The following is a 14,351-nucleotide window of genomic DNA, read 5'->3' on the forward strand; positions in this document are numbered from 1 at the left end:
AATCTCAAAGCTACAAGTCCATCTCCAGAGACCTGAATGTTCCTGTGTCTACCGTGCGCAGTGTCACCAAGAAGTGTAAAGCCCATGGCACTCCCTGCAGAACATCATCGCCCCCCCTCCCTCCCTGCAGAACATCATCGCCCCCCCTCCCTCCCTGCAGAACATCATCGCCCCCCCCCTCCCTCCCTGCAGAACTTCATCGCCCCCCCTCCCTCCCTGCAGAACTTCATCGCCCCCCCTCCCTCCCTGCAGAACTTCATCGCCCCCCCTCCCTCCCTGCAGAACTTCATCGCCCCCCCTCCCTCCCTGCAGAACTTCATCGCCCCCCCTCCCTCCCTGCAGAACTTCATCGCCCCCCCTCCCTCCCTGCAGAACTTCATCGCCCCCCCTCCCTCCCTGCAGAACTTCATCGCCCCCCTCCCTCCCTGTAGAACATCATCGCCCCCCCTCCCTCCCTGCAGAACTTCATCGCCCCCCCTCCCTCCCTGCAGAACTTCATCGCCCCCCCCTCCCTCCCTGCAGAACATCATCGCCCCCCCCTCCCTCCCTGCAGAACATCATCGCCCCCCCCTCCCTCCAGAACTTCATCGCCCCCCCCTCCCTGCAGAACTTCATCGCCACCCCCTCCCTCCCTGCAGAACTTCATCGCCCCCCTCCCTCCCTGCAGAACTTCATCGCCCCCCTCCCTCCCTGCAGAACTTCATTGCCCCCCTCCCTCCCTGCAGAACTTCATCGCCCCCCTCCCTCCCTGCAGAACTTCATCGCCCCCCTCCCTCCCTGCAGAACTTCATCGCCCCCCTCCCTCCCTGCAGAACTTCATCGCCCCCCCTCCCTCCCTGCAGAACTTCATCGCCCCCCCTCCCTCCCTGCAGAACTTCATCGCCCCCCCTCCCTCCCTGCAGAACTTCATCGCCCCCCCTCCCTCCCTGCAGAACTTCATCGCCCCCCCTCCCTCCCTGCAGAACTTCATCGCCCCCCCTCCCTCCCTGCAGAACTTCATCGCCCCCCCTCCCTCCCTGCAGAACTTCATCGCCCCCCCTCCCTCCCTGCAGAACATCATCGCCCCCCCCCTCCCTCCCTGCAGAACTTCATCGCCCCCCCTCCCTCCCTGCAGAACTTCATCGCCCCCCCTCCCTCCCTGCAGAACTTCATCGCCCCCCCTCCCTCCCTGCAGAACTTCATCGCCCCCCCTCCCTCCCTGCAGAACTTCATCGCCCCCCCTCCCTCCCTGCAGAACTTCATCGCCCCCCCTCCCTCCCTGCAGAACTTCATCGCCCCCCCTCCCTCCCTGCAGAACTTGGCCCCCCCCTCCCTCCCTGCAGAACATCGCCCCCCTCCCTCCCTGCAGAACATCGCCCCCCCCTCCCTGCAGAACATCGCCCCCCTCCCTCCCTGCAGAACATCGCCCCCCCTCCCTGCAGAACATCATCTCCCCCCCCCCTGCAGAACATCATCGCCCCCCCCTCCCTCCCTGCAGAACATCATCGCCCCCCCTCCCTCCCTGCAGAACATCATCGCCCCCCCTCCCTCCCTGCAGAACATCATCGCCCCCCCTCCCTCCCTGCAGAACATCATCGCCCCCCCTCCCTCCCTGCAGAACATCATCGCCCCCCCTCCCTCCCTGCAGAACATCATCGCCCCCCCTCCCTCCCTGCAGAACATCATCGCCCCCCCCTCCCTCCCTGCAGAACATCATCGCCCCCCCTCCCTCCCTGCAGAACTTCATCGCCCCCCTTCCCTCCCTGCAGAACTTCATCGCCCCCCCTCCCTCCCTGCAGAACTTCATCGCCCCCCCTCCCTCCCTGCAGAACTTCATCGCCCCCCCTCCCTCCCTGCAGAACTTCATCGCCCCCCCTCCCTCCCTGCAGAACTTCATCGCCCCCCCTCCCTCCCTGCAGAACTTCATCGCCCCCCTCCCTCCCTGCAGAACTTCATCGCCCCCCTCCCTCCCTGCAGAACTTCATCGCCCCCCCTCCCTCCCTGCAGAACTTCATCGCCCCCCCTCCCTCCCTGCAGAACTTCATCGCCCCCCCTCCCTCCCTGCAGAACTTCATCGCCCCCCCTCCCTCCCTGCAGAACTTCATCGCCCCCCCTCCCTCCCTGCAGAACTTCATCGCCCCCCTCCCTCCAGAACTTCATCGCCCCCCTCCCTCCAGAACTTCATCGCCCCCCTCCCTCCCTGCAGAACTTCATCGCCCCCCTCCCTCCCTGCAGAACTTCATCGCCCCCCCTCCCTCCCTGCAGAACTTCATCGCCCCCCCTCCCTCCCTGCAGAACTTCATCGCCCCCCCTCCCTCCCTGCAGAACTTCATCGCCCCCCCTCCCTCCCTGCAGAACTTCATCGCCCCCCCTCCCTCCCTGCAGAACTTCATCGCCCCCCCTCCCTCCCTGCAGAACATCGCCCCCCCTCCCTCCCTGCAGAACATCGCTCAGCTCAGCTGTCTGTCCCACACACTGCGCGCACCGCAGCCGCCGACATCCCTCTGGCGCTCTGTCCAGCCGCAGCGCCTTCTTCCTGAGTGAGCGATCATGTGATACTGCTCAATAAGGTCATGAATATGCGCATATTCGTGACCTTAATGACCGGTACCATGTGACTGCTCACTCAGGACGCGCTACAGACGGTGAGAACAGGCATCGCTGGAGGCTGGAGCAGGTGAGTATCGTCTCTCTTCATGGAGGGTGGGTGGGATGCTGAGGCGGGGGGGTGCGGGGAGGCAGGCGGGGGGGGCGGGGAGGCAGGCGGGGGGGGCGTTTGTGCCTTAAAAAAAAAAAATCCTTGCCCAGGCGCCGCCCCCCTGCAATGTCGCCGCCCTAGGCACGTGCCCTCGAGTGCCTAGTGGCAAATACGGCCCTGGATATCGGCATACTCAGGACAAATTGTACAACAACGTTTGGGGTCCATTTTCTCCTGTTACCCTTGGTAAAATAAAACAAATTGGAGCTGAAGTAAATTTTTTGTGAAAAAAAGTTAAATGTTCATTTTTATTTAAACATTCCAAAAATTCCTGTGAAACACCTGAAGGGTTAATAAACTTATTGAATGTGGTTTTAAGCACCTTGAGGGGTGCAGTTTTTAGAATGGTGTCACACTTGGGTATTTTCTATCATATAGACCCCTCAAAATGACTTCAAATGAGATGTGGTCCCTCCCCCCCCCAAAAAAAAAAATGGTGTTGTAAAAATGAGAAATTGCTGGTCAACTTTTAACCCTTATAACTCCCTAACAAGAAAAAATTTTGGTTCCAAAATTGTGCTGATGTAAAGTAGACATGTGGGAAATGTTACTTATTAAGTATTTTGTGTGACACATCTCTGTTATTTAATTGCATAAAAATTCAAAGTTGGAAAATTGAGAAATTTTCAAAATTTTCGCCAAATTTCTGTTTTTTTCACAAATAAACGCAGGTAATATCAAAGAAATTTTACCACTATCATGAAGTACAATATGTCACGAGAAAATATTGTCAGAATCACCAGGATCCATTGAAGCGTTCCAGAGTTATAACCTCATAAAGGGATAGTGGTCAGAATTGTAAAAATTGGCCTGGTCCATAACGTGCAAACCACCCTTGGGGGTAAAGGGGTTAATTGTGTACAGTTTCCTAAGCAGAAATAACTTGCTGTTTAGACTGGATTTGAGGGATGAGCGATCATGTGATACTCAGATATCCAGATATCACTGGAGTATCTGGGTGCTTGGATGTGATCATTACTCAGCAAGTAATGGGCGATGCTTTATTTAAAACTCGAATCCCCGCCCCACATGTTTATCACCTTCTACATAGTAAATAAGCATGCGGGAACTCCCTTGCCATCACTGTAACATCGTAACCATTTTAGTTGTGGTATTATCGTGACTGTCAGGCCGTGTGACATCATCAGAGGTTATAAAAGGATCGGCGGCGCCCGGCTCGGCACACTGACCCCATTGCACAGCCTTGTGACACTTTGTATTGGAGGGAGAGAGTTCTTGTCTAGGCCTGTGTGTGCACAGTATAACAAATCAGAGGTCTGTAGTGTTCATTCTGGTGATGATGCTGAGCCATCAAACTAAAAGCCCATCTAAGGGCTAATCATTTGCTTTTCTGTTTGTATCACATACAATCTGCATTTAGTCTAGGGAGGGAGAGAGAGTTGCAGGAGCAGAACAGTTTCAGAGTATAGTCTGTAGACAGTAATTAGGGCTGTGCAGTCCCTTGCAAAGTATATTGTGTACATGTGAAAAAACTGAATATATTGTTTGATCCATCGCGTATTATATGCTTTGAGCTACATTTTGGTGTTATACAACACTTCAAAAAGTGTTGAAATTTTTTTCTGGATTACATTTCTCAGCCATACAGTGCTCCGTGGTCTGGGATACATTTCTGATATATCTAACACTCCAAAAAAAGGTTTAAAAATGTATCTGGATTAAATTAGTAATCCTTAGAGCATAACTTGTTCTGGGGTACATTTCAATGGTATATAACCCTTAAAAAAAATGCTCAAAAATTTATCGCTATTGTGTTGCTCACCCATAGAGTAATACGTGTTCTTTGGTACATTTCGGTGGTATATAACCCTCAAAACAACTTGTCTCATTTTTTTCAATATTATCTTGCTCATCCATAGAGTATTACATGTTCTTGGGTAGATTATAAGTGGAATCTAACCCTCAAAACAAGTTGTCTCATTTTTTTTGGTATTAGATTGCTTATCCATACAGTATTACCTTTTCTTGGGTACACTTCGGTCGTATCTAACCTTCCAAAAAATTGTTTCAAGAAGTATTTGTATTATGTTGCTCATCCATAGAGTATTACATGTTCTGTGGTACATTTCGGTGTTATGTAACACTACAAAAAAGCATTGAGAACATTTTCTGGATTCAATTACTCACATACAGTTTTACGTGCTTTCAGTTAAATTTTGGTGTGATATAAAACTATTGATTCAATTACTGATCCATACAGCATTATGTGCTTTCTTTTACATTTCAGTGTTATATAGAAATAAAATAAACCTTGAATACATGTACATGGATTCAATGACTCATCCATATATTGTAACTTGGTTCTTGTTACATTTCGCTGGTGTATTAAACTACAAAAAAAGCTTCCAAAACTTTATATGGATTTAATGATTGATCCATACAGTTTAACGTACTTTGTGTAAAATTACAGTGAGGTAACATTTTTAAAAAGTGCTTGGCCTGGTACAGTTCATAAAATGTTTTTGGTTAAAAAAAATTGACTATTGTCATATATATTGTAAAACCTGCTTTGTGTGAAATTTAATTGGTTTGAAATAAAAATGAAAATTGGCCTGATAGAAGTGTACACTTTCTTAATATTTTAATTAGGCCACCAGTTGCTGCCGTCAAGGGTGTATAAATGACCATGCTTGTAATTTTTGGCTGGCTTTGCACTGTGTAGAACTTTTATGAGTGGACGAGTACCACATCTATACTTTGATCACAATATTTGAATGAGGTACTAGAGTTGGTGCCTTCAAGTTGTATGGATGACCCTGCTTCTAATTTTGGGCAGGATTTGCACTTAGTGAATAGCGTTTATGAGTCTAAGAGTACCACTACATTACAATTTGAACAGAATGTGTATAAGACCCTCTTTTATGTCTAATACAGGGTGTAGCTGAGTCCCTAATGCACTTCTTGCTTCCTTCATTAATTCCACTGACATTTCCAATTTTTTATTAAAAAATTCAATTTTAGTTAACTTAAGTTATAATTTTTTTAAAATCCTTTTTAAATTTATCTTTATATACAAGTCATTATACAGGTAAAATGTTTAACTTTTTTTCCCTGTAAACTCCAATTTCTGATTGATTTTGAACGTTTTATTGTCAGTCCTTAAAGTGGAGTAAAAGTGTGACACCATTTTTCTCAGCATTGATCTGGGAGTCAGAGATGCTTTTCCCCATGGTGCTCTCCTTCCATTTAGCACTTTTTCCAACAATTTCAATATTTTCACTGCTGCCCAGACCCCTCTGTAGGGTCTGCCAGAAAAATACTTGGATTTCCCTTTGACTCCCAATATACTTGTTACTCAAAATGAGCATTTGAGCATTAGGAATTGCTCGGTTCGAGTGACAAGCATCTGAGCATTTACGTGCTCATCTCTACTGGATTTTTCATGTACTTTGTGTGACCCACATGCCTTTTGCAGTGTACCCATTTGTTGTATAGATAAGTTGGTTATCCTCCACTGTTTAAACTAGGGGTGAAACTAGGGGGAAGTAAGAGGCAGGACATTTGCCCTCGGCACAGCCAGCAAGGGGGCACCATCTGGCCGCCTCATGCACGCAACTGCTCTCTGCTGTCAATTGTACTCACATCTTTCAGGCTCAAATTCAATTGCAGCCCTAACTGCTAGCACTTCTGGGGTAAGGGCAATGATTACACTGCTGATTTCACTCCTCCACCACAGAGAAGGAGGACAGCAATAAGGTAACTGCTCCAATAGAGTTGAAAATACAAAGCAGTCTTATCGATGGGGATAGTGTGGACAAAGACAGTTTAAGGGGACAGTATGTGGGGGAAATGTGACTGGGCATGATGGGGAAAAACATGTGAGGGGCCAGTATGAGGGAGAGTGTGAGGGGGAAACATTAGGGAAGTGTTAGGAGACAGTATGGGGAGACTGTGAGAGGGCGAAGTCAGGGGACGTGTTAGGGGACAGTATTGGAAGGAAACTGTGAGCAGACCATATGGAGAGAGAAGTGTTAGTGGCAGTATGGTGAGAGAAATATATCAGGGGAAAGTATGAGGGGAATGTATATGGGGAAAGTTTAAGGGAATAATGTGGTGGGGAAAAGTGTGAGGGCATAGTATGATGGCGAATGTGAGGGGAGAGTATCGGGGGAGTGTAGGGGACAACATGGGATGGAAGTGTGAGAGGACATTAGGTGGCGAGAAATGTGTAAGGAAACAGTATGAGGGAAAAGGGTAAGGGGGGACAGCCTATACCCATTGTATAGTCCAAGAGGTGGTGTAGTAACTCAAGGAAGGATCAATGGGGTGCCCATCTGTCCCAAAACCTAACTATATTGCACCACTACCTAAATTAGTATATGTCTTAGAAGCCATTCTTTATAACTGACATAATTTAACTACAAAGAAGCTGGTGTGCTGTGAAGCATTGGCATTCAGAAGGTTAACACAACTATGGATGTTATCTTAGCCCAGCTGAAGTATCCTGTGTGACTTTGTTAGATGCTGCTTATCAGTCTGTGACAGCCTCTTCCAAGGCAATTAGCAGTAGCTTTACTCTAAAGATTCCTAACAATAGGCTGCATGAGGCTAGAGTTCAGTAAGCCGACTGCTCAAATCGTAAATACATATATATTATAAAGTTTATTATTTTCACACAAACAGAAAAAGGTGAAGCTTCTCTTCAAATAGACTAAAAAACAGCAAAAATACATCAGCAACATAAAACCATAATCTCTGCTCAAAGCTAAAACAATAACACCATTAAGATAATAGGATTGATACAAGTAATGGTGAGGTGATGGGGGAATATGCTGCTGACCGTCACTCACTATTAAAGGGAATCTGTCACCCTCCAGGACGTATATAACCTATTAATATGGGCATACAGGTAATAGAAATGTTACACTCATCCTACCTGTAGGCCTCATATTAATGGTCTTGTTGCTGAGAAATATTAGATTCTTTCTTTATGTTTATGATTTCTTCCAGGCTCCGGGGCAAAATCCCTGCCTCCTGTCTTCATTGCAACACTACCCCCCTCCCATCAGCTTCAGTTACGGCCCTGGAATCCCACGCCTGCGTCCTGCACTCCCTCAGAAATGTATACCTCATCCTTATTTTTATGGGCACCTTCATTCAGGGATCTTCTGAGCAGGCGCCAGCGACTTCTGCTCCAGTGACCACCAGTGTGCGCATCGATAAGGTGCTCTCCCCACTTCCTCGCTGCCTAGTCTTCCCCATTTACACATGGTTCCTAGCTATGGAGACTATATAGTTCTCCATATAGTATAATGCACCCCACAGCCCTCCTTATAGTGTAATGCATCCCATAGTCCTCCATATAGTATAATGCATCCTAAAGTCCTCCATATAGTATAATGCATCCCATAGTCCTCCATATAGTATAATGCACCCCATAGGCCTCCTTATAGTATAATGTACCCCATAGTTCTCCATAGAGCATAATACACCCCATAGTCCTCCTAATGGTACAATGCACCACATAGTCCTACAGTATACTGCACTCCCTATAGTCCTCCATATAGTATAATGTATCCTATAATCTTTTTATAATCTTTATTTATAATCTTTATTTTTATAATCTTTATTTTTATATAGCGCTAACATATTCCGCAGTGCTTTACAGTTTTTGCACACATTATCATCACTGTCCCCGATCGGGCTCACAATCTAGAATTCCTATCAGTATGTCTTTTGAATGTGGGAGGAAACCGGAGTGCCCGGAGGAAACCCACGCAAACACGGAGAGAACATACAAACTCTTTGCAGATGTTGTCCTGGGTGGGATTAGAACCCAGGACCCCAGCGCTGCAAGGCTGTAGTGCTAACCACTGCGCCACCGTGCTGCCCGGTATCCTATAATCTTTCATGTAGTATAATGCACACCATAGTGCTCCATATAATATTATGCATCCATAGTCCTCCATATAGTATAATGTACTCACCATAGTCCGCCGTGTAGTATAATAAACTCCCCATAGTCCTCCATATAGTATAATGCACTCTCCATAGTCCTCCATGTAGTATAACAAACTCCTCATTATCCCCCATGTAGTATAATGAATTCCCCCATATAGCATAATGCACTCGCCATAGTCCTCCATGTAGTATACTGTGCTCTCCATAGTCCTCCATATAATATTATGGCCCCCAAAATGTATTCACTAATTAAAAAAAAAATACTCACATCTCCTCCTTGTTCCTCCGCTACTCTGGTCTCTGCAACTTGCGTTCTGAAGCTCTACACATCTCAGCACAGTAGTCGCCATCTAGTGATGTCATCGCACCTACTGAACTGAGACGTCAGATGCAGAGGAAGAATGATGGAGGTGGGATCGTCAGCTGACATTCCCTTGTTCATCATTGCTTTCAACATCTGTCATCGCATGTTCAACTGTATCAGCATTCTGGATTCCGATACAGTTGAACATGCAATGATGGATTGAGGGATCCGATGCCGGAACAAACATAGGGCCCCCCCAGCTCATGGGCCCCTTTGTGGCCGCACTGACTGCCATCATTGGCCCTATGCCACTGCTCTTAGGCTAGAAAAAAAATGGAGAATGAAACAAACTTGACTAATCTCAAATTAAAAATGATAGGTTGTTATTATCTGTTAGGGGTCCATACATGTGACTGTATGACATCTTGGTTTACTCTGACTGCTTTCATTTGACATCCATAGAAAGCTACAGGGACCTATTGTACATCTGTTTATCTCCGAATACAAAGGCATGTATTGTTTTGTCATTTACATGGAAGGCAACAGATGGAAGTCGTAGTACACACGTAGTTTTCCAACAATCATTGCTTTTAGATGTGAATATCTCCGCATTACTGGCTTTTAATGTATCTCCATGAGTCTCTTGGGCAAACTTGCAAATTCACAACGAGTAGACTTGTTACACTTGATGAAGGCCTCATGGCTCCATGAAACATTGCAAATCACATGGTCTGCAGTCTGGGTTTCATTCAGATGGAGCAGTAACTCCTCTCTAAACACATTGACTATTCTATGTCAAACTGGAAAACAAAAAAAAGGATTATGTCCAGATGAAAAGTGCAACTGAAGCATGAGTAGTCTTTTTATAGGGCATTTGCAAGTGGCTCCATGAAAAACCTACAGACTATTTGCAGATATGTATGGTGTGGAAGGACCAGGTAATGTGCCTGGAGACCAGGTGTGGGGTGAGGAGTCTGGCCAGATGCACTGTCTCTTCTGTCATTTCTTTCCATATGTGTTACGGGCTCACTTTATGAGGTGGGTCGTCTTAGCCCAGATCTGAATGGCAATACATCTTGGATGTTGATGCAGCAGACAGGTAAGGTACACAGGAAACAAGGACTAGAAGCGCAGGAGGCTGCAGACAGACAGGACACAGGAAAACTAAGGGTCTGAGCAGTTAGCTCAGGTTTGGAGACATGGTGGTCTGAGCTCAGTCCATATGTAATGGACGTGTGACACCAAAAAAAGGGGTTTGTTGCAAGTACAGCTTTTCATTGTCAAAATGTCTCTCTGCAAGCCTGAGTATCTTCGTTATTTACACCTTGTCAAGATTGCTTACCACGGCCAAGATTCTGATCCCCATCACGTGAACACACCAGCTCTCTTGTTCCTGCCTCAGGTCACTTTGTCATTAATAGCGCTTCGATCTGTGGACTGTGCCGGCTTCACCATTCCCATAATACACGTGTTGTCATTATTGACATCATGTTCATTGTCCTCTTCCAGCGCTCTTTCCCACCATCACAACCGCGATATTAGTTGAGAGACAGGACTAGAATAAACAGGACAGCACCGTGATATTACGGGAAACAAAAGCTCAGCAGCGGTAAGCAATTTAGGCAGGGTATAAAGTACAAAATTACTTCTAGGAGTATTGAGACATATTTTTTACACTAAAAGATTTTCAGAAAACCCCTGTAAACTTACATCTAAAACACTGCAATTTCCGAACAGCTGTGTGTATATTTTTTTCATGTGATATCATATTCATTCATTAATGGTTACCGGAAATCAATTGTAATCTACAACACAAAAGTAATGGAAACAACAGAATCTGAAATGATTGCAATAACCAAACCCAGTTATTTTTCAGGAAAATCCATATTTGATGCTAAAGCCAAACCATCAGGAACTTGAAGGTAATGACCGATATGAAGGATTTTGTGTGGACATGCTACAGGAGCTATCCAAGACCCTGCACTTTAATTATAAGATCCGCTTGGTAGCTGATGGACTTTATGGGGTTTCAGAGTTGAATGGCACCTGGAATGGAATGGTGGGAGAACTGATATCGAGGGTAAGAGAACAGTAATAAAGTCTTCATATTCCTGATACACACATTATTCTAGAATTTTTTTTCTTCCTCTGTATAAAAAAGGAAGTCTGTTTCAAATGTCCAACATTCACGGGTCTGAGTACGGACTGTGATGTTCAGACCGGTTGCAGGTCTTCTGACACAAATTCATCATCCTCATAGACATGTATGACACTGTTGAGCTCAGATGAGGAGACCTGCAGCTGGTCAGAACATCTTGGTCCAAACTCGGACCATGAATGTTGAAACATGTCAAACCAGCGTCATGTACTTGTCCAGCCAAAAATGACTTTTCTCCTGAATCCATGTGTCAAAAACATAAAGTTTTGAGTAATAGGTAGTGTTGAGCCACCTCTCTAGTGTTCGAATTCGGTTCGGTTCATCGAACTGGGACGTGTTCGATGAATGTTCAACAAACGTTCGACGAACACCGTCGAACCCCATTGAAACCAATGGCAGGCATACAGAAGCACATACAAACACATAGAAAACACATAGAAAACACCTTAAAAGGTGTCCAAAAGCTGACAAACTGCTCGGAAGACACAACAAACACATGGAAAAGTCACAACTACATATAGTCATGCGAAAAGAAAAGAGGTGGAGGAGTAAAAGGAGGAGGAGACACAGATATAGGCATGTCATGCCCTTCTAAAATCAAGAAAGGCTGGAGTAAAAATCTAAAATCACCCTACCAACACCCAGATGTCGTGACAAAAAAAATTTAAAAATAAATATCTTTAAGTAGAATGGCGGCGGGTCCATTCAGAACACTTTCCTTAGAAGACGTAGTGGTACCCCCATTGGGAGTTGTGCCAAAAAAGGAACCCAATATATTCAGACTAATCCACCATTTGTCATATCCAAGGGGCAGGTCAGTAAACGACAACATCGACGCGGAACCAAGTACAGTACTATGTACTGTACCTCCTTTGACGAGGCAATCAGGAGGGTCAAGAAGTTGGTAAGGGGCACCCTAATGGCCAAAACAGACATTGAGGGGGCATTCCGGTTACTACCTGTGCGTCCGAATAGTGTCCTCCCATTGGGCTGCTTCTGTGAAGGAGCATACTACATAGATCGCTGTTTGCCCATGGGGTGCTCCATATTCTGCTCACTATTTGAGGCGTTTAGTTGCTTCCTCAAATGTGTCGTCATGGACGTTTGTAAGGCGGCACATATTATCCATTACCTCGACGACTTCTTATGCCTGGGCCCAAAAGATTTGCCACAGTGTGAATACACGCGGTAGTCCACCTGTGAGAAGGAGAGAGCTGGAGGGAGAGTGGACACCCCAGAGCCGAGGGGTTAGATTGAGAAAGAAAGAAGGCGGTGTAGCTTGCTTCATGGGTGGGGTACTCTGCTGAGTAGCAGAAATTGCTACTAGGCCCAAAGTATTGGCTGAGGTGGATTACTCCAAATGCTGTGACAAACACTTGCACAGCACTGGCACAGACCTGCCTGGAATACAGTGCTATGAACTGCTGTAACCTACCCTGAAAAGGGCTGATATTACAACTAGTCCTGACTCCTCCCGACTCCCTAAACCTATCTCTCTGACAATTCGCTCGCAATTCACACTCTTAGACTGTATAGCGCCCACAGCAGCAGCGGTGCCGTCTAACACTAAGCTGCAGCAGTGAAGAAATGGTGGCGACGGGGAAAATGGCTGGTTCTTATAGGGCAAGGACATGTGACATACACAACCAATGACAGATGCCCTTGTTTGTGTGCATCACATGCACATAGCTGTGTGTGTGTGTGCAGTGCCGATAGGCTGAGAGACTGCACTGTAAATGCGGGAAAGAAAAAAAAAATGGAGATCGGCATTATTTCAGCACAGATCTACCCCCCGCCCACTATACACTGAAACAGTCTATTAACAATGATAAACAGTTTTAATGTGCAAATCAAGTGAGTCTTTTGGTGAACGAACAGTTATCGAACAGAAACCCGAACAGCCAAATTTTAAGCAAACTGTTCGAGTTCGACGAACGACTCGAACACCGCCCAAAACAACTCGAATTTGAAATTGGCGAACAGTTCGACTCGAACACCGCTCATCTCTAGTGATAGGCTAGATTCATATCTGCTTTATGAAATCTATTTTTCCTTTCCACATTAGGAACATAAAAAAACTAATGACAGGTATAGATTTGTCACATGCGGTACCTGGCGAGCCCCCTGAGTTATCATCTACCGTATATGCTCGAGTATAAGCCGAGATTTTCAGCCCAAATTTTTGGGCTGAAAGTGCCCCTCTCGGCTTATACTCGAGTCAAGGTGGGTGGCAGCGTCGGCGGGTGAGGGGGAAAGGGCGCTGAGGCATACTTACCTGCTTCCAGCGATCCTGACGCTCTCTCTGCCGTCCCACGGTCTTCGGTGCTGCAGTTCTTCCCCTGTTCAGCGGTCACGTGGGACCGCTCATAAGAGAAATGAATAAGCGGCTTCACCTCCCATAGGGGTGGAGCCGCATATTCATTTCTCTAATCAGCGGTAACGGTGACCGCTGATAGAGGAAGAAGCTGCGGCACCGAAGACAGCTGTGCGGGAGAAGGAGCCGGACGCCAGGACCAGGTAAGTATCGCATATTTACCTGTCCACGTTCCAGCCGCCGGGCGCCGCTCCATCTTCCCGGCGTCTCTCCTCTCTGACTGTGCAGGTCAGAGGGCGGGACGACGCATATAGTGTGCGCGGCGCCCTCTGCCTGATCAGTCAGTGCGGAGAGACGCCGGGACCGGACACTGGGAGCTGCAAGCAAGAAAGGTGAGTATGGCATTTTTTTTTTATTGCAGCAGCAGCAGCAATGGCAGAGATATATGTGGAGCTCTATGGGGAAATATGAACGGTGCAGAGCACTATATGGCAGAGCTATGGGGAAATATGAACGGTGAAGAGCACTATATGGCAGAGCTATGGGGCAATATGAACAGTGCAGAGCACTATATGGCAGAGCTATGGGGAAATATGAACGGCACAGAGCACTATATGGCACAGCTATGGGGAAATATGAACGGCGCAAGCATTATATGGCACAGCTATGGGGCAATATGAACGGTGCAGGGCACTATATGGCAGAGCTATGGGGCAATATGAACGGTGCAGAGCACTATGTGGCACAGCTATGGGGCAATATGAACGGTGCAGGGCACTATATGGCAGAGCTATGGGGCAATATGAACGGTTCAGAGCACTATATGGCAGAGCTATGGGGAAATATGAATGGCACAGAGCACTATATGGCAGAGCTATGGGGCAATATGAACGGTGCAGAGCACTATGTGGCACAG

The 14,351-nt window shown here is 46.8% G+C and overlaps 1 protein-coding gene across 2 annotated transcripts in view; it reads left to right on the forward strand.

Annotated features, from left to right (window-relative positions):
• The window catches only part of GRIK4 (glutamate ionotropic receptor kainate type subunit 4), a 583,539-nt gene that overhangs the window by 489,618 nt on the left and 79,570 nt on the right, over positions 1-14,351 (forward strand). For both annotated transcript variants that reach the window (XM_069742917.1, XM_069742916.1), the window contains one exon: positions 10,840-11,043. In XM_069742917.1, the coding sequence (XP_069599018.1) occupies positions 10,840-11,043 (204 nt within the window). The remainder of the gene's footprint in view (positions 1-10,839; positions 11,044-14,351) is intronic.

This window comes from Ranitomeya imitator, chromosome 10 (assembly GCF_032444005.1).
Source record: "Ranitomeya imitator isolate aRanImi1 chromosome 10, aRanImi1.pri, whole genome shotgun sequence".
Taxonomy (NCBI): domain Eukaryota; kingdom Metazoa; phylum Chordata; class Amphibia; order Anura; family Dendrobatidae; genus Ranitomeya; species Ranitomeya imitator.